The sequence below is a fragment of the Chelonoidis abingdonii genome, chromosome 1 (assembly GCF_003597395.2).
Source record: "Chelonoidis abingdonii isolate Lonesome George chromosome 1, CheloAbing_2.0, whole genome shotgun sequence".
Classification (NCBI taxonomy): domain Eukaryota; kingdom Metazoa; phylum Chordata; order Testudines; family Testudinidae; genus Chelonoidis; species Chelonoidis abingdonii.
The window spans coordinates 366,309,284-366,328,349 of NC_133769.1; the positions used below are offsets into that span (position 1 = coordinate 366,309,284).

At 54.8% G+C, this 19,066-nt stretch overlaps 1 protein-coding gene across 2 annotated transcripts in view; it reads right to left on the reverse strand.

Annotated features, from left to right (window-relative positions):
• The window catches only part of PDE2A (phosphodiesterase 2A), a 380,823-nt gene that overhangs the window by 25,328 nt on the left and 336,429 nt on the right, over positions 1–19,066 (reverse strand). For both annotated transcript variants that reach the window (XM_032792466.2, XM_032792477.2), the window contains 4 exons: positions 16,332–16,373; positions 13,941–14,009; positions 2,810–2,940; positions 1,552–1,663 (listed from right to left, as the gene is read on the reverse strand). In XM_032792466.2, coding sequence (XP_032648357.1) covers positions 1,552–1,663; positions 2,810–2,940; positions 13,941–14,009; positions 16,332–16,373 — 354 coding nt within the window. The remainder of the gene's footprint in view (positions 1–1,551; positions 1,664–2,809; positions 2,941–13,940; positions 14,010–16,331; positions 16,374–19,066) is intronic.

Genomic DNA, 19,066 nt, shown 5'->3' on the forward strand with positions numbered 1-19,066 from the left:
GACCATCAGAGAAGGCGGAATACGCCTGTACTCAGGAGTGAGCAGACTGGCCATGTGACTGCAAACTCCATTTTGGCTGTAACTTTCCACAGTAGGAACAAGGATGTTCTTAACCTGGAAAAGTCTATATATAGCGAAGGCCCTCACCTCATTGTCTTCAGTCCTGCTCTTACCTCTGGAGGACTTTGCTGCAAGCTGAAGCTCTACACAAGGACTGATGACCATCCAGCGGGAGATGTTCTCCAGAGACTCAATTTGAACCTGCAGTTTACTTCATCTCTGCTACGCCTAACTAAGGACTTTTGCCATGTAACGTATTAATGATCAGTTTACGATTCTAGCTCTCACCTCTATCTTTTCCTTTTATGAATAACCTTTAGATTTAGATTCTAAGGATTGGCAACACGTATTTGTGGGTAAGATACCGAGTGTATATTAACCTGGGTCTGGGGCTTGTGTCCTTTGGGATCGAGAAAACTTTTTCTTTTACTGGGGTGTTGGTTTTTCATAACCATTCACCAGGATGGTGTGGTATCTGGTGGTTGATACTGGGAGACTGGAGTGTCTAAGGAAATTGCTTGTGTGACTTGCGGTTAGCCAGAGGGGTGACACCGAAGTCTGTTGTCTGGCTGGTTTGGTTTGCCTTAGAGGTGGAAAAACCCCAGCCTTGGGCTGTGACTGCCCTGTTTGAGCAATTGGTCCTGATTTGGCACTCTCAGTTGGGTCCCGCCAGAACCACATCGTCACACACACACCCTCAGTTCCCACAGCTGGAACCTGGGGACGAGGCTTCTCTACCTCACAGGTAGAACTTTAAGCCATCCGTGCCAGCAAGGTGCTTAGCTATGGCCAAGGAAAGTGTACAGATAACTGGGGTACACACGTAGGTAATCCCACATGCCTAGACATCGGAAGCTCCTGATCTGGGAATGGGGATCCCCCTAAAATTTGTGGGACTGGGCCTGCCTTTCCTGGCCTACAGGATAATCAGCTCTGAGTTTACCCGGAGACCTGTGAAACACCCTCCCAACAGCTGTGACCTGCTCTCCACTCTGGCCTCCGGAAGAGGGGGCCTTCCCTCCTCGCACACATTTCCAGAGGGGATTCTGGCTTCAGAGACCCCTCCTCGGGATAGCAGGCCTCTCTAGGAGCTGGCCTACCCGGCAGATAAGGGCCAGCTGCTGCTACCAGCCAGCCGAGTTTCCTCCCTTAGCTGAAGTTGTCAAGGCCTGTGCTGTGGAGCTCAAAGCCCAGGGGTCTAGCCTCATGTTGGCAGGGGGTTGAGGGTTGGGGCGCGGCCTGCTTTGGGTGCCCGGTTCAACCCCCTCAAATGCCCATCCTGCCCCATTCCCTCTCCCAGTGCAGCGATGACCTGGCACCTCCACTCGATGCCCCATGGCTCTCCGAGGAGCACGAACGCTCAGTCCAGCCCCTGATCCCCACCGAAAAGCGGACGAAGCCAGCTGCTCCCACTCCCATACACACTGCTGCATGGCCCAGCCTGTTACATCCTGCAGCCATGTGTAATGACAGAGCGAGCTGCCCCCTTACCTGGCACTCGCACTTCAGTTTCTGCTCCTTCTGGAAGGCCAGCGTGCTAGTCAGGACGGTGGAGGTGTAGCAGAAGCAGTGCTGGATTCTGTGCTCGTCGGCCTCCGTGTAGCTGAGGCGAGAAGAGTGGCACAGTTAGAACAGAGACGGCGCGCAGCAGCTCCTGCGGCCAGTGCTGCTCAGCCGGGGAGCCTGCCGGTGCTGCCTGTCCAGAGGAGATCCACCTCACTGACATGCAGCCACCTCTGGGGCAGGACGTGGCAGCTGTTCCCCAGTGCACCGCACATTCCCCTCCTCTTTCCTGGACTATTGCAATGCACTGCTCCGAGGCCCAGCTCCCCGGGCCCATCACTGCCCTGCCTCAGTTTCCCCAGCTGTAGGACACGAATGAGACAACTGACCCACCTCGCAGCAAGGTGCGGGTGAGGATTACTACAGGCCTCAGGTCAGGTCAGCCGGGATTTGCCCTCATGTGCTCCTGTCCCCTTCCCAAAACCCTCTCAAACGGGCGGTCCTGACCTCGCCCATGAAACGGTAGCAGGGCACTGGCAGGGTCAGGGAAGGAGGGCTCGGGGCAGCTGAATGAGATAAGCCTGGCGAAGGCTGAGCTGAGCCGGTCACACCACCAGCCAACCAAGCAGTGAGGACCGGGCTTTGCTCTGTTGTTGTTATTCAGCTCTGAATCCAAGGTTCAAGAAATGAATTACCCAGGGAGGGGGCTTCTCTGCCTGTGGATCAGGGGAATACTTTACTGCGCCTTTAACTGGAGCTGGTGCCTGGCTCGGCCAGCGCCCAAACCTGGCATGGACACTGAAGGCTCTGATCAGCAGCACAGCCCCCACTTTGGTTTGGATCCAGGTGGAGCACAGTGCATGCTGGGACTTGTAGTTTGCAGGAGCTGCGCCACCGTGCTGGTGACCAGGGTGGCCTGCCAGAACCCCATGCCTGAGTGGCAGAGGCAGCCTGAAACCGCCAGCTGCCCCCTAGCCAGGAGCCCTCTTCTGCAGGCACAGCGATCTAGCCCACCAGCCACCAGCATAAGCAGGGAGACTGGAGAGATGGTGCGGCAGCAAGGTGACAGCACGATGCTGAGGGGCAGGTGCTTGGGGCCACGGCTCTGCTTTCGGCTCCAGACCTCACCCGTACGCTGTGCCCCGTCAGCACAGCTCTGCGCAAAGGCCCAGTCTTAAGGAGCGGAGCTGACATCAGCGCAGGGCTAGTGCCCCGGGAGCAGCCTCTCCAAGAGCCTCCAACTCACCTCTCTCCGCCCAGCTTGTTGAAAGCGCAGGCTAAGGCTACCACCTGGGAGGTGGCCCGGCTAATGACCGGCACACACAGCATGGAGGTCACCTCGAATCCCAGCATGTTGTGAAGCTGCTTGTGTTCCTCCTGGGAAGAGAAGATCAGACCAGGGTGAGGGTCAGGACGTGGAGCTGGGGAGGGTCAGACCGGGGTGAGGGTCAGGACGTGGGGCTGGGGAGGGTCAGACCGGGGTGAGAGTCAGGACGTGGGGCTGGGGAGGGTCAGACCAGGGTGAGAGTCAGGATGTGGGGCAGAGGAGGGTCAGACTGGGGTGAGGGTCAGGACGTGGGGCAGGATTGGATCAGACTGCATTGAGGGTCAGGATGTGGGGCAGGGGAAGGCAGACCAGGGTAAGTGTCAGGACCTGGGGCACAGGAGGGTCAGATGGAGGTGAGGGTAAGATGTGGGGCAAGAGAGGGCAGACTGGAGGGAAGGTCAGGACGTGGGGCATGGGAGCGTCGGACGGGGGTGAGGAACAGGACATGGGGCACGGGAGGGTCAGACGGTGGTGACGGTCAGGATGTGGGGCACGGGAGGGTTAGATGGGGTAATGATCAGGACGTGGGGGACGGGAGGGTCAGACCGTGGTGAGGGTCAGGATGTGGGGCACAGGAGGGTCAGATGGAGTAGTGGTCAGGATGTGGGGCACGGGAGGGTCAGACCGGAGTGAGTGTCAGGCATGGGGCACGGGAGGGTCAGACCACAGTGAGGGTCAGGACTTGGGGAGGGGCAGACCGGAGTGAGGTCCGGACATGAGGCAAGGGAGGGTCAGACCATGGTGAGGGTCAGGACATGGGGCACAGGAGGGTCAGACCATGGTGAGGGTCAGGACTTGAGGAGGGTCAGACCAGGGTGAGGGTCAGGATGTGGGGCACGGAAGGGCACTGGGCACGAAGCAATACATTTATAGATAGATCTTGTGGCCAGATGCGACCACTGTGATCACTCCGTCTGCCCTCCTATATAACACGCCACAGAACTGCCCCACGGTAACTCCTAGGGCAGATCCAGTCTTGATTAAAACATGTCCCGTGGTGGAGAATCCACCACGACCCTGGGGAAATTGTTCCAGTGGTTAATTACTCTCAGCGTTCAAAATGTCCCCCTCATTTCCAGCCTGAATTTGTCTAACTTCAACTTCCAGCTGTGGGAATGTGTCAGACCTTTCTCTGTCAGACCGAAGAGCCTGTCGTTAAATATTTGTTCCCCATGTGAGTACTTACGGGCTTATCAAGTCACCATTTAACCTTCTCCTTGTTAAGCTAAAGCAATTGAGCTCTTTAAGTCTAGCACTAAAGTTTCATCATTCTCGTGGCTCTTCTCTGAACCTTCCTAACTTGTCAACATCCTCCTTGAATTGTGGCCACCGGAGCTGGACCCCGGATTCCAGCAGCGGTCGCACCGGGGCCAAACACAGAGGTCAAATCACCTCTCTGCTCCTACTTGAACTTCCCTGGTTTGGGCATCCCAGGATCTCATTCGCTCTTTAGGCCACAGCTCATGTTCAGCTGATTAGCCACCACGATCCCCAGATCTTTTTCAGAGTCACTGCTTGTGCTTCCCAGGATAGAGTCCCCCCTCCCATAAGCATGGCTGCATTCTTTGGTCCTAAATGTAGACACAGAGAAAGGGCACAGGATCTAGGACAGAGGTGGGCAAACTACGGCCCACGGGCCACATGCGGCCTGTGGGACCATCCTACCTGACCCGGCCCTTGAGCTGTTGGTTGGGGAGGCTCACCCCTGGCTCCTCCCCTGCTGTCCCCCCTCCCCTGCAGCCCTCAGCTCACCACGCTGCTAGCACTCTGGCTCACCGCTCCTGCTGGGCAGCGCGGCAGTGTGGCTGGCTCTGGCTGGGCGGCGGGGCTGCGAGCTCCTGCTGCTCTGAGCGGCATGGTAAGGGGCGGGGAGCGGGGGGGTTGGATAAGGGGCAGGGAGTCCCGGGACACGGGGGGATTGGATGGGGTGGAGGTTTGGGGGGAGCGGTCAGGGAACAGGGACCTGGGGGGTTAGATAGGTGTGGGAGGGGTTAGGGGTGTGGATAGGGGTCAGGGCAATTAGGGGACAGGGGAGGTTGGATGGGGTGGAGGTTCTGGAGGGGCAGTCAGGGGACAGGGAATGGGGGGGAGTTGCGATGGGGTGGGTCCCGGGGGTGAGTAGGGAAGGGTCCCTGGGGGGGCAGTCAGGAGAACTAGGCCAGCAAGGGGCGTGGAATGGGATGGAGGGGTCAGGAGTTGGTTGGTCAGTGAGAATGGGAACTGGGTTTGGATAGGTGTGGAGGGATTTGGTGTGATAGGGGTTGGCAGTCAGCAACAGAGTGGGGGGTTTGGTGGCTGAGGGTCTATGGGGGTGGTCAGGGACGGGAATAGGGGGTGGAAAGTTGGATGGATGGTGGGATGGGGTAGGCAAGTCAAGGGACAGGGAGCATGGGGAGTTGGTTGCGGCAGGGTTATGGGGCAGTAGGATGGAAGGAGGGATGGGTTGGATGGAGGAGCCTGGGGGGTTAGGGGTGGGAGTCGGGAGGGGAAGTGGGTCAGGGACAAGAGCAGGTGGGTGGATGGGTTGGAAATTCTGGGGGGTAGGCAGTCAGAGGTGGGAAGTAGGGGGAGTTGGTTAGCTGTTGGGGAGATTTGGCTACATTACAGTTTCACACCCCTGATTCGCCTCGGTTCAAAAATGAATATGTGAGTTAGCAAAGAAGATGTGTTTATCATCAGCAGATAAGGATGCCAAAGTGGTCTGTGAATGGGATGTTAGGTGGGTTTGGGATCTGAGTTATACAGGGTGGATCGTGAGTTATAAAGAGAATGTCTTTCCTGGGGGTGGCTGGTGTTTTGCCAAGCATGCTCAGGTTGTCACATGTCGCCATTTGGAGGCGGAAGAATTTCCTCAGGGAGATTGGCAGGGCCGATGTTTATTTGCCTTCCTCTGCAGCATGTGCACGGGTCGCTTGCTGAGAGGATTCTCTGCAGCTTGAGGTTTCAACCGACGATTTGACTGGACTTCATAACTCAGACAAAATAGGTTAGGGTTTGTTAACAGGAGGGTGGTGAGATCATGGCCTGCATTGATGCAGGAAGTCAGACTAGATGACATATTGTCCTTCAGACCTTAAAGGTCTATGAGGTATGAGTCTAAGTTTTGACCCACTCTGATCTTACTCTGAGAACACAAGGTAACACCCTCGGCTACATTGTGTGACTGTGTCTTCGCATCCAGCTGCAGCCACCCACCCAATTAGCACAGGGAGAAGGGCCAGGGGGGCACGAGTCTTAGACATCTGATTTGCAAACCCACCTCGAGAACCGATGCCTAACTGCCGGGAGCAGCGTGGCCTGAGATGGCATAAGAACTGAGTTGGGGGACACTGGCTGGGCTCCGTCACCTTCAGCAATCGTCTGCCGCTCTGTGCCTTGGTTTCCCTATCTATAAAGCGGATTGATCGCCACTTTAAAGCCTTGGCAGTTCTCTGAGACAGTGCTCTACCAGAGCTGTAGTAATTAACATTATTATTACCACATCAATGCTGAGCAGTCACCCCGCTGGATACAGCAGGCAGCGCGTTCTGATCCCCATCTCGTGAGCCGCAGGGGCACGGGGAGGTAGGCCTCTCTGTTCTACGCTGCTGCAGGGGGAAGGGAAAGGGGAAGTCGATGTAGGAGATGTCACAATAATGGCATTCCAAGGAGAAAGAGAAGAAGCAGAGAGAGGGCAGGCTTGAGAGACTCACACGCCAGGTACTGACTGCAGCTGGCTGGGAGAGTTATAACCATGAGTCCTGGGCCACGAGAAGGCCTCAGGATCACGGGGTTAAGTGATCAAATGTTCCGATGTCATTGGCAGTGGGTGTTCAAGCGATAGTGCCCCAAGGGTGGTCCTGGGGCACGGTATATTGTATCAAAACTCACTCTTATAACTGCACTCTGGATGAGAGTGGCCGCGACTGTTGCACACCCACATGACGGCCAGACGATTTGACTCTAAACGGGAGGATTAGATTACGCAAGGTAAGGAGATAGGAAATAGGAACACGAGTGACCAATTAAGACACAATTAGAGAAGTCTGGGCCAAAAGAAACCTGATGAGGTTTCAACAAGGACAAGTTGCAGAGGTCTGCACATCTAGGATGGGCCAGCCTGGGCCATCCTTCGCTCCAGTGTGCAAGCATCCTAGCATACAGAAGTGAGACCGGAGGTCGAGATGGCTAGGCAGCAGTCATGCAGAAAAGGACTACGGGGTTAAGTTGGATCAAGAAGATGGATAGAGTCGACAGTGCTGCTCTTGGTGCCAAAAGGACTAACAGCGAATTTTCTTGGGGTCTGTATGAGGGCATTCAGCAGATCAAGGGATTGATCATCCCTCTACTTTGACATGAGCTGAGGCCAACTATCGGATGTACTTGTCCAGTTTTGGCCCTCACACTACAAGAACGGGATCGTCGGAAAACATTGGATTAACGAGTCATCCGTGGAGGGCAAACAAAGCTTAGTTAGGGGGGCTGGAGTACATGATAATGAGGAGAGGCTGATGGGAATAGGATTGTTTAGTAACTGCGCAAGAAGAGAAGAATGAGGGGGATATTGGATAGCGCTTTCAACTACCGAAAGGGGGGCTCAAAGAGGATGGATCTAGATGTTCTCAGTGGTGGCAGATGACAGAACAAGGAGCATTGTATCAGTTTGCAGTGGGGGGAGTTTACGGTGGATATTCGGAAACACTATTTCACTAGGAGGGTGGTGAAGCACTGGAATGGGTTCCCTAGGGAGGTGGTGGAATCTCCTCCCTTAGAGGTTTTTAAGGCCCGGCTTGACAAAGCCCTGGCTGGGATGATTTAGTTGGGAATTGGTCCTGCTTTGAGCAGGGGGTTGGGCTACATACCTCCTGAGGTCCCTTCCAACCCTGATATTCTATGATTCTATTTACTGCTCGGAGTCAGTCTGAACATCTGTTTACCACTTTGCTGCTGCTGCGGCTGCTGGGCTCCACAGCCCTTCTGTTTATCCTTTCGGGAGTAATTCCTTAGCTCCGGCACTTCACCAGGACAGGAACAAAATGCTTATCTCTGCCTTGCCAGGCAGTGTGCCTCTGGTACACTGCGCATGAGTGGCACTGCCCAAGAGGGGACAGGCATTTTCATTTATATTCTTTAAAACACCAAACATGCCAAGCCCTTGTGTATTAAACAGAGAACCCAACAGTAGGAACAGGAAGGGTAACACAGTAATGCAATGACCTGGTTAAGTCCAGAGGGCCCTCTGCTGGATGGCATCAGAACTGCTAGGCTGTGTGTCAGAGGCCCTGTACTGCCACCTAGAAGCTCCAAATAAAGCCCCATTTTTTACGATGGGGGCGCTCTTCCACTAGTGACTAGGCTGACAGCCACCAACACCTCTCACGCAGCCAGAGGCAGCCTGTCAGCTGGGTTCCCAAGCAGCAACCTCAGTCCTTCCACCATCCCAAACCGTATTTACACTTATTTCGCTCCCTTCAGACTTTCGAACTGCCTGTCTACCCAAGGGGAGATGACGGATTGCTCGGGCGGCACAGATAAATAACTTCCCTGACCCTGTGCGCTGGCTCATGACCGCAGCACGTGCCAGGGCAGCGTCTGCAGCTGATCCCGGGGCAGACGCTCAGCCGGCTCGGAGGTGAGTGCAGGGCTTCTGGGGGAGTTATTATTTCTCAGCAGGGGTGACACCAACCAGCCACTTGTGTGCAAGAGATCTATCATCCTAGCGTGCTCCAGATAGAGCCTGCACAGGGACTTGAACGGCCCCTCACAGGAGTATCGGAGCACAAGGCAGATAAGCATCATCCCCATTTCTCACAGGGGGAAACGAGACTCAGAGATCACGCACAAAGGGTCCACTAAACATCTGCTCACTGTCCGGACACCTGGGTGCTCAGATTCAGCACTGTTCGAGTTGAGCTACTCCGGGATTATTCGTTCCAGGAGGAACTGAGGGATCTGCTCCCAGCCCAGCCCTGCATTTGGATCTGGCCTCATGCTGACCCCTCACACACACTGAACCACGACACCCATTCCCAGCTCTGATTGCTCTCTGTGGAGCTAGCGGGGCATTTCCTCCACGGCAGTGTCCAGTGGTTGCTGCTCCTGCCATACGAGCCCAGGCCTTGGCTGGTAGCAGAGCATTCGCTGACAAACCTCTGTCCCCAGCACAGAGACATTGCAGGAGGAGAAGCTGCTCATTCGGGACTCCTGGATTGCACCAAGGGCATCCTGATCACTCCTGCTATTCCAGCCCTGGGCTACCCATCCCCACGCCCCGCTCTGCCGATGCACCTCAGTCCCAACCTGCAGCCCCCCACCGTTCCAGCCCTGGGATCCCCCACACCCCAGCTCTGCCGATGCACCTCAATCCCAGCATGCAGCCCCCTGCCATTCCAGCCCTGGGCTCCCTGAGATGAGCCTTCTGGCCACACTGCACCATTCAGCCCAAGAATGAGATGAACAGGTTCAGACCTATCAAACTCGGTTCACTTGTCCCTAGAGCCAGAACACCAAACCAAGGTTCTTCAGCAGGGAGATCCCCCACCGCTGCAAGGCGGGGTTTGGAAGCAGCTCCTACTGGGAGATTGTGATGTTATGAGTGTAATATAATATTTCATTGGAAGGTGACAGGGCCAGAAAGAGTTAATTAAATCACAGACTGACCTGTCCCATGGGTGAACCTTAAGGACTGGTTAGAGAGATATGTAAATGAATAGAGCTTGGAAATGCAAGTCTGCATTGTTAGAGGTAGAAGGGGAGGTGTTTGCTCAGGTCTTGTGATGTAAGCAAACAAGTCTTGTCTATTGCTATAGCTTTGATTCAAAGATCAAAAAAGGAACATTAACATTTAGGAGACACTTGAGGGAAATAGTTATCTTGTCTATGTGTTCTCTTTGAAGTGTGGTACTGTATCTGAATGTTAATGATAAATTACCCTGTGCTAATTGCCGGATGTTTGGGAGAAGGGTTAAGCCTATTGTTTTCTCAGGCCAAAAGCTGCTGGAAATGTATAAGGCCTGGGACATGATCCTACGGCATCTCACATCTGCTTTGGGGTTTCAAGAGGGTGAACCTTAAGTATAAGGATTGAGATCCCCAGTCACCGATGGAGTCACCCTGAATATGGACATTGGATATTCCTATGGACTATTTCTAAAAGGACTTTTGGCAACTACAAGCTATCTCTGCTATGTATTGAACCTCAGAATTGAGATTCAAGTCGTATGGTATTGATCTTTTAAACCAACCCTCTCCTCTTTTCTTTTTAACAAAATTTTGTTTAGTTAATAAGAATTGGCCTATAGCGTTGTATTGTGGGTAAGATCTAAGTTATAACTGGACTTGGGTGGTGGCTAACCCTTTGCGATGGGAAGAACCTTTCTTTATATTGATGAGGATAAGATTTTCAGGATCATTCATTATCTTGACAGGTGTGTCTGGACGAGGCCTGGGGCTGGGCACTTTAAGGGAACTGCCATTGTTTGAACTTCTAAGTACCAGTGAGGTACTGTAGAAGCTGTTCTGTGCTTGGCTGGTAAATGTAAGTATTGGATAACACCAGCTTCTGAGGTTGTCTGCCCTGTTCTGTTTGCAGTTCACCTAGATGAGTGACCTCAATTGGCTTCCATGGCGCACCGTCACGGAGGCTTACTGGGTTTCTGTGAGCTGCGGAGATGGGACGGATGATGTTCAGACTGGGAACCTGCTCTTTTTCACACGACACAGACATTAGGTGGCATCAGAGCTGGATCCAGCTGTGATCGGGCTCGGCCAGTCATCACGCCCGCTGCGTTACAGCATCCCGGCCAAGAGGTGGGGAAATGACCTACAAGGATCCACCTAGATCAACATCTGCCAGGCCTGGCCCCCACCCCTAGGTCGCAAAGCCTGGCTGGGCCATATGTCTGCATGAGAGATGGATTCCAGCGCTGTCCCACCATGACTGGACAGATCGCACCCGCACTGACCGTCCCCTGCCTCTGGTGGAGCTGTCAGCTCGCCTTCAGGTCTATCTCTAGCACACACACACCCCAGCATTCAGAGATTATAAAGCCATCTAGAGAATCATCTAGTCTGAACTGCTGCATGACACAGGCCAACTTCGCCGAATATAATTCCTGCTTCGAGCCCACGAGCTGTGACTGAACTGGAGCAGAGCTTTCACGAAAACATCCCGTCTTGAGTAAAAATGGCTAGTGAGGCCATGTCTGCACGAATTGTTCCAGTGGTTATTTGCCCTCACTGTTAAAAGGTACTTTATTTCCGGGTCTGAATTTGTCTGGCTTGGCTTGAACTTCCCAGCCAGTGGATCGTGTCAGATCTTCACTGGTAACAGAAGAGCCAATTGTTCCTATTTTCAGTTCCCGTGCAGTTGTATGGAGAGACTTCAGCAACCAGTAAAGTGCCTGAAACCACTATGGCTTATTGTTAAAGACAGCCTAGTCAGCAAGCTGTTAAAGCAAGTCTCAGCTTGACCAAGGCAGGAGGGAGGGGATTTAGGGTGCCACTGAAAGGGCGGCTTGACTCGTGTCCTTCCTGAAAGAATTGTGTTAAATTGCTGATCCATGCGTTTTACAAGGGATATGCCCAGGAATGTGTAGTGAGGTTCAAGGTGCAGGCCTGGAAAGACCCACACTGGTTAATCAATAAGCAGAAGGAACCTCTTGCTTGAAACTACTTACTTAACAATGTTTCTTTAATTACTAATGTATAAATAAGGGAAAAGCTTGAGACAGGTGGGACTCATTTCAGGACTGCACTCTCCCTCTGATGCAATCTTCTGTCCCCAGCGCAGGACAGGGCTGCCGCTGTGTCACTCAAAAGCCACACTCAGTTTGGTAATCATCAAGGGTTGGGGGTGTTTTACTAACTGTTGCAGACGTGTGTAAGTGCTTGAGACTAAGGCCTTGGCTACACTGGCACTTTACAGCGCTGCAACTGGTGCTGAAAACACCCCCTGAGTGCTGCAAGATGCAGCGCTGTAAAGTGTCAGTGTATCAGGGCGCGCGCTGGGACACGCGGCTCCAGCGCTGCACGGCTACACCGTAAGGGATGTGGTTTACAAGCAGCGCTGGGAGAGCTCTCTCCCAGCACTGCGGCTTTGACTACACTCACACTTCAAAGCGCTGCCGCGGCAGCGCTCCCGCAGCGCTGCCGGGGCAGTGCTTTGAAATGTCTAATGTAGCCATGGCCTAAGTAAAGTTTAGCGTTAAGTGAAAGCACTCTTGTGTTGTCCTGTTTGTGCCAGCCATCTATTGGTTGGACGGCCGTGTCTCCCCTGATTTATTTCCTGACACCTCCTCGCACAGAGTAACTTATAAACTGTGGTCAAGTCACCCCTCAACCTCTTTGATAAGCTACGTAGGTTGTATGTCTTAAGTCTTTCGTGATCAGGCAGGTTTTCCAATCTTTTAATTATTCCTGGGGCTCTGATCCAAACCTTCTGCAATTCATCAACTTCCATCTTGAACTACAGACACCAGAACTGGACACAGCATTCCCGCAGCAGTCGCACCAGCACCAAACACAGAGGTCAAACGACCTCTCTGGCCTCAGGGTCGCACTGGGAGCTCCTGTTCAGCTGATTATTCACCACGACCCTTAATGGGTGGTTTGGAGTCCCTGATTCCCAGGATAGAGTCCCCCACCCTGTACATGTGGCCTGCATGCTTTGTTCCTAGGCGTATAACTTTATATTTGGTCATATTGAAATATACGTGGTTTGCTTGCACCCTGCTTACCAGGCAACCCAGATCACTCTGCATCAGTGACCTGTCCTGTTCAATATTTCACGCCCTCCAACTTCTGTGCAAATTTTATCAATGATTATTTTATATTTTCCTCTAGGTCATTGATAAAAAATATTTAATAACATAGAGCCAAGCACCGATCCCTGTGGGACCCCACTAGAAACACACCTGCTCCGGATTTCAGAGTGGCAGCCGTGGGCACTGAACTGAGAGTCAGGACTCCCTGGGATTTGTGCTCAGGTCTGCCACTGAGTCTTTCACCTCTGGCAAATCGTGTCCCCGCCCGTGGGATACTGGTGTTAATTCTGTAACAAGTCCACGTTCCCCTAGCTCTGCTCTGTTGTTGCTTTGAGGCACACCACAGCTGCTCAGAACGTCTCAGCGGGGACAAAGCTTAGATCCCCAACCCTCTGCCCCTGACACTTGAGCTAAGAGAGACTCTCCTTTAGCTCTTAGCTGAATAGGGTCTATGACACAAACCTGAGCAGTTCCGATTCCACCCAGTAGAGGGCAGTGGTGCACACACCTGTCAGCTGATTCATTTAATCCCTTAGAGCAGGACAGGGATACTCAGAAATGTGAGTGTCCCACTGCAAATGTACCGCCAGACTGAGCCCCTCTGATGCAGCTGCACAGTATGCTCTGCAGAGTTGGCCCCAGGACTGTCACACTTTCCGGGTGATTGCCTGCCACACCCACCCCATGGAAGGTGTTGGGAGAACTGCTCTGATGGTGAGGCTCGGTGACGATCTCGCCACAGCTGTAGTTCTGCCAAGCCCTTAGACAGAAGAGAGGAACAGGCATGTGCCCCTCCATCCAGTCATCTGTCAGCTAATCCGACGGTGACAGAGCTAGTCCAGGGCCTTGGACTGGCCTCTCCTGGCAGCAGCACGTTCGTGAACAGCCCAGCAACCACGGCCAGGCAGCAAGCGGCTCTCTGCAAAATGACTATTTTGTGGCTAAGGCCAGCACGGGAAAGTTCTGCCGCTGCCCCTGCCTGCCTATTCAGCTCTTTGTACTGTGCCCATCACCCTGGTGTTGGAGCACCTGTGCACGATCAGCTATTAAGCGAGGACGAGGTAGGCTATGGAGACTGGCCTGCAGCTGAGACAGGAGTTCCTACAAGCTTGGCCCTCTCCTCTTCACCCGTGGTGCTCAGACGTCACAGCATTAATACCGTGCCCACTTCAGTAGTGTCTGAGTGACATCCAAGAGGACATCTCCCCCTTGTCCGCTCAAGGCCTGCATACTCATGCTCCCATTGTGGCCACGTGGCGGGCTTCTCCCCCCGGGGCCCCGAGCCTGGGGGAAGCCCAGCTACATACCACACTGATGTCCTGTAGGGTGATGGATTTCTTCTCCTCTACCACCTTCCCCAGACGCCCAAACGTCAGCTGCAGGCAAAGAGAAGAGAGTCAGGAGACGATGCACTCGGGGGGCCGAGAAAGGTTGGCTCGTGGGTGAAGTTTTGTCACACAGGAGCCCGGGTGCAGTGGCCAATGGCTCTTCCGGGAGCAGCGGCACACCCAGCTCCCCCATCCAGCTCCGTGGATGCGGTGCAAGAGGAAAAGCAGGGCTTGGGGGGCCACTGATTATGGGGAGAGGACATCTCAGTCTCCAAGCCCTTCCAGAGCTTGGCCCCTCCACTGAGCTCCACAGCACACACAGACCGCTACAGAAATATGGCGCCGTGGACCCTGGCCCATGGGGCAGCGGGTTGAGACACACCAACCTCCTGCCACATAGGCAGCTGCTCGATGGGATCAGCATGTGGGACATGGCCAAACCAGTGACTTGTGGCCTAAGGGCTGTCCAAAGTCCACCAGTCCAGGCGGTGCCCTTCAGCCATGCCCATCAATTCCCACCCTTGCAATATGGCTGCAACGGCCTTTTTCATCCATTGCTGAGCGGTCTCCCCGCACACTGGGCCAGTCACATCCCTGGCAGCTCCATGGCAGCTAGCGAAGTTTCACCAGGGACGAATCTGGCCCCCTTCGGTTTGGATTAATGATTGGGGCGGGCGGAGGGGGGGAGCTGCTGATGGCCAATCCTGCTCCACTCAAAGGTGGCTGTGCTGGGAGAAGCCTGCTGGGTTTGTCTCACCTTTGGTAACAGACGCATCCCGGCATCATGTTCTGGGGAGCAATCCGGGGCAATCCGGGCCAGTGAGAGGCCATGTCAGTGCCTGCCATCTAACCGGGGTGAGGAGCTCCCAGCCGGCAGAGCGGCATGCATCGGCGGTGCCACAGCCTGTCCCTGCTCCGGACTGCTCCCCAGGGCCTGTGGCATAGCCAGGGGTTGAGCAGTGAGCCCTCCCTCCCCTCCCCGGCACATTGGAAAGTTGGCGCCTGTAGCTGCAGCCCCAGAGTCAGTGCCTGTACAAGGAGCCGTGTATTAACCTCTCTGGAACCACATGTTGGCCACCCCTGGTCTAGAAAGTTGGATGTGCTCCCCGCCAGTTGAAAGCCGCTGGTCGACATGCTTCACTAGCTTCGTGATCATTTAAAGCCAACAGGCTTTATGTTCCTAAATGCGCCTCACTTTTGAAAACGGCAATGTGGAGCTTACGTTTCTTCGGTGCTTTCGAAAATGTTGGCTCAAGTCTGTCCACCCCTGCAGCCCCAAGGGCCTGGCCCAGCATGCACTGGGCTCCATGGAAGAGGTGGGATGGGTTCTTTGTGGATGGTCTCCTTTCTAGCTATCCTAAGGTGGACCACCCCATTCCTCTTGGAGAAGGAGGAGGGGATATTGCCTGGACAGGCTTGTTCTGCCCGTTGGCTGGATGTTGAGGGTGGTGGCAAGGCGGGAAGGTTCGCCTTCTGAGGAACAGTTAACAGAGTTAACGGCTGGAATCTCAGCCGGTGTAAATCAGGGCAGCTCCATTGACATAGGCACTGAACATCTGGACTGTAACATCTGTGCATGGAAGCATTTCCCAGCAGCTGGGCTGCAGCGTGCACTGCCAGAGTTGCTGGCTGCTCTCCAGATGTTTCCCGGTTGGCTTTAAAGTGGATCTACCTGGACAAAGCCTTGGGGAAAGAGGAAGGGGCGTCCTGGAGCCAAGGGGTGAGGACAGAAGCAGCTTCGGCGCTAACGAAACGATGCCTGTGTTTACCAGCTTCCTGATGCATGGCCTGGGAAGGGAGCTGGAGCCCAGACTCCTCCAGGCTGCAGCTGCTCTCCTGGGAGAGTTCAACGTGGTTCCAGACCGGATGTTCTCACTTGTTGGCTGGCGTCACTGGAGGCCATCAGTCAAGAAGCAAGAACACGGGCTGGCAGTGGTCGTGTCTCAGGTCTGTAATGAGAGGCCAAAGGACCTGCCGCAGCGGGAGAAGTCGATGGCTCCTCTTGGGTCAGACTGAGCGTGGCCAGGGCTAAATGTGCTCAGAAACTCACAGCTCAGGATGGGGCTGAGGCAAACACTCAGATCTGAGCACTCTCGAACTTTGGATCTGCGTCCACACTTGGTGGTCTGGGTCTCCTCTCTTCTCATCGCCCCCACCCCCACACACACTGTAAATGTGCCACCCTACTCCAGGAATTCCTTCCTGACCGCAGCTGGGGAGCTGTCTATGCCTGGAAGCATGAGGACTGTCCCAGTATGTACATCCCATGGCTGGCTTCGTCTCTGGAGTAGGGCTGATTTAAACCCCAGCCGGGCTGGAATACAGAGCTGAGCTTTGCTGCTGAGCGACAGAGAACATGTAACGACTTACAGGGAAGCTGATCTCCTCTTCCAGCACTTTATCTCCCACGACCTGGAGGAAACAAAAACCACAGAGGTGAGGGCCAAGGAGCTGAGGAATCGGTGCTCTGGAAAGCCGTGGCCATGGAACAGGAGCTGAGAGAGAATTTAAACCCTTTATGCAGTAGGGTCTAATTAGCCGAGAACTGATTGTCTCTGTGAAAGCTGCTCAAGGTGGGTGAGCTTGGAACTTGTAGCAGCAGCAGGAACAGAATCCAGGTCTTCCTGCTCCAGATGCTCAGGTCTCTGCCCCTGGAGCGAAAGGAGAAAAGTCCCTAGCCAGTGTTCCAATACAGGGAATGCTCCTGTAGGATGGGTGGGCTGGGAGAGGAGAGAATTTACTTGAATCAGACCCAGTGTAGGGGGTGGCATGACCCTTAGGGTCAGCCCCTTTTGGAGTTAGTCTGCCAGGGCAAACCAATGTGCATCCTGGCCCAACATCATCCCACCGCAGAGCAACACTGAAACAAACCGGCCCTGGGCTGTGTTGCAAAGGGATCATTTTTGCCCATCTCAGCATCTTTGCTGGGCTGGTTTTTATATACATTCCTAAAGCTCATGCTTCAGGGTTTCAGGGGTCAGGAAGGGATTTTTTTGCCCCCCAGTGTATTCTGGGAGGGTTTATTTAATTTCCTTCCTCTGAAGCATGAGGGATGGCCACGGCTGTAGGTGGGACTTAGGATGGGGAGGGCCAGTGTGCTGAGGTGGCACCAAGCACTCTCTCTCTCTCTCTCTCTCTCAGGTGCTGGGCTGGCTGGCTCTGGCTTGCATCCTCAGGGTTTAACTGATTGCCATGTGTGGGGTCAGGAAGGCATTGGCCCCCTTGTCAGACTGGCAGGGACCTTGGGGTTTTTGCACCTTCCTCCGCAGCGGGTGGGTCTGGGATGGGATGTGCACCCTTACAAGGTTTGAGGGGGGTTAAGGTGGCCAGGTGGGCCAGTTAACTCCCCGGGCTGCATGTGGTGGAAGAGCCAGGGACCAGGGGTTGGTTAAATGAGGCTTAGCTGGCCAGGAGCAGAGGGACCTGGATAAAACCCAGGAGCTGAGAGCAGAAAGGGTGGCAGGGAAGGAGAAGGGAGGTGTGCCTGGGGCTGCTGAGCTAGGTAGCCGGCAGTCACTCCCTGGGCCGGCAAACCCAGTGCAGGGGGAGAACCAGAGAGGTAGGAGAGGCTCAGGAGATAGGGAAGGCAGCGAAGTGTGGGGGAGGGCAGAGCTTGGCTGCTGAGGAGAGAGCCCTGAGCTGGAACCCAGAGCAGAGCGTGGGCCTGGGCTCCCCTACCAGCCCCTGGGGAAGTGGTGCAGACCAGACAGCGGAGAGCTGACAGCCGAGGCCAGTTTGCCCTGAAGGACTTGGATACCCCAGAAGAGGAGGACATTAGTGACCTGGTCGGGAGGCGGGGGGGCAAGTCACAAACAGGAAGTGGCAGCTTCTGGAGTGAGAGCGGCCGCAAGGCGAGGCAGGATGGGGGGAGACATGGCCAGAGGAGGGTGCAGCACCTGGAAAGTGCTAATTCCCCCAGCGGCCAGGAGGAGGCACCCAAGGGGTAAGTGGACCCCATGATAGGGTCACTCTCCTATTCACCACCTGTGGCACGTCACGGTCTAGTCTCCCGAGGGTCTCACTTGCTTTGGGCTCATTTTGGCTTGGGTGTAGTGCACGGGTGCTGGGTGGGGCTGGTGGCCTGTGACAGACAGGACAGGAGACACTGGATGATCTGGTCTCTGCTGGCCTTGAACTCTCTGACTCTACAACTGTCCTGATTAGATCCCTGCCCCCCCGCCCCCCGCGGGAATGTGTCGATTGCAACACAACTGTCAACAGGTTCCAGGCAAGTTCCAGATGGGAACCTCCTTAATCTTCTGCCACCAGTCGCCCTTTTGGGCTCCCCAGCTGCTCCGTGGCTGCCACCACTGAGGCAGGGCCTCCTAGCAGGGTGGGATGGCCACCTCCCTGGCTCCCTGGGAAGCCGACAAACCGGGCAACCAGCTCTCCAGCCCCCCAGGCTGCCCGAGGAGCCAGCCAAACATTACTGGTCCTCTCCAGGCAGATTTCTGCTCTCTCTTTCCTTCCTGTGAAATTTACACACTTTTGACCTTTGTGTCCCAAATCAGGATGCATTTTTTTGCTGCGGCGGCGGGAAGAGCTGGTTTTTGGCTGGCTCTGCTCTACAGCGCCAGGCGCGTTCCTGGTGCCCTATGAACAGTGCAGACTCGCCAGCAGAAGGATCCGGGCCCATTTCCCTTGCCACTCAAACGGCGGAGCTCCGCAGCGTCTCTCCTGGGGTCACCGGCATGACCCCCATACCACACAGGTAGGGGGAGTCAAGCCCCTGCCCCGGAGACCCTCCAGACCTGATCCTGCAAGGTGCTGAGCACTGTGGACACCCAGTGACGTCCCAGGAGCACCCGGCTGGAACTGGCCCCGAGGGGACAGGGGAGGATGAGGCTGCAGGAGAAAGCCCGGGGAAAGGAAAGCTCCTCTCAGCAAAGCAGCATGGACAGCGATGGCCAGATGGGCGCACAGATTTATTTCCCGGGGATGTGCTCTGCCTGGAATAGCCGGTGACACCCCAAGCCCTGGGAACCCTGCCTCCCTCCCACTGTGCAGAAGGCCCCATCTGTGCTCCAAGCAAGGCAGCTGGGTTTACTTGTTTCATGGCTGTTCCCTAGGGCAAGTTCTGAACTCCTCCCAGGACAGGCCCGGCC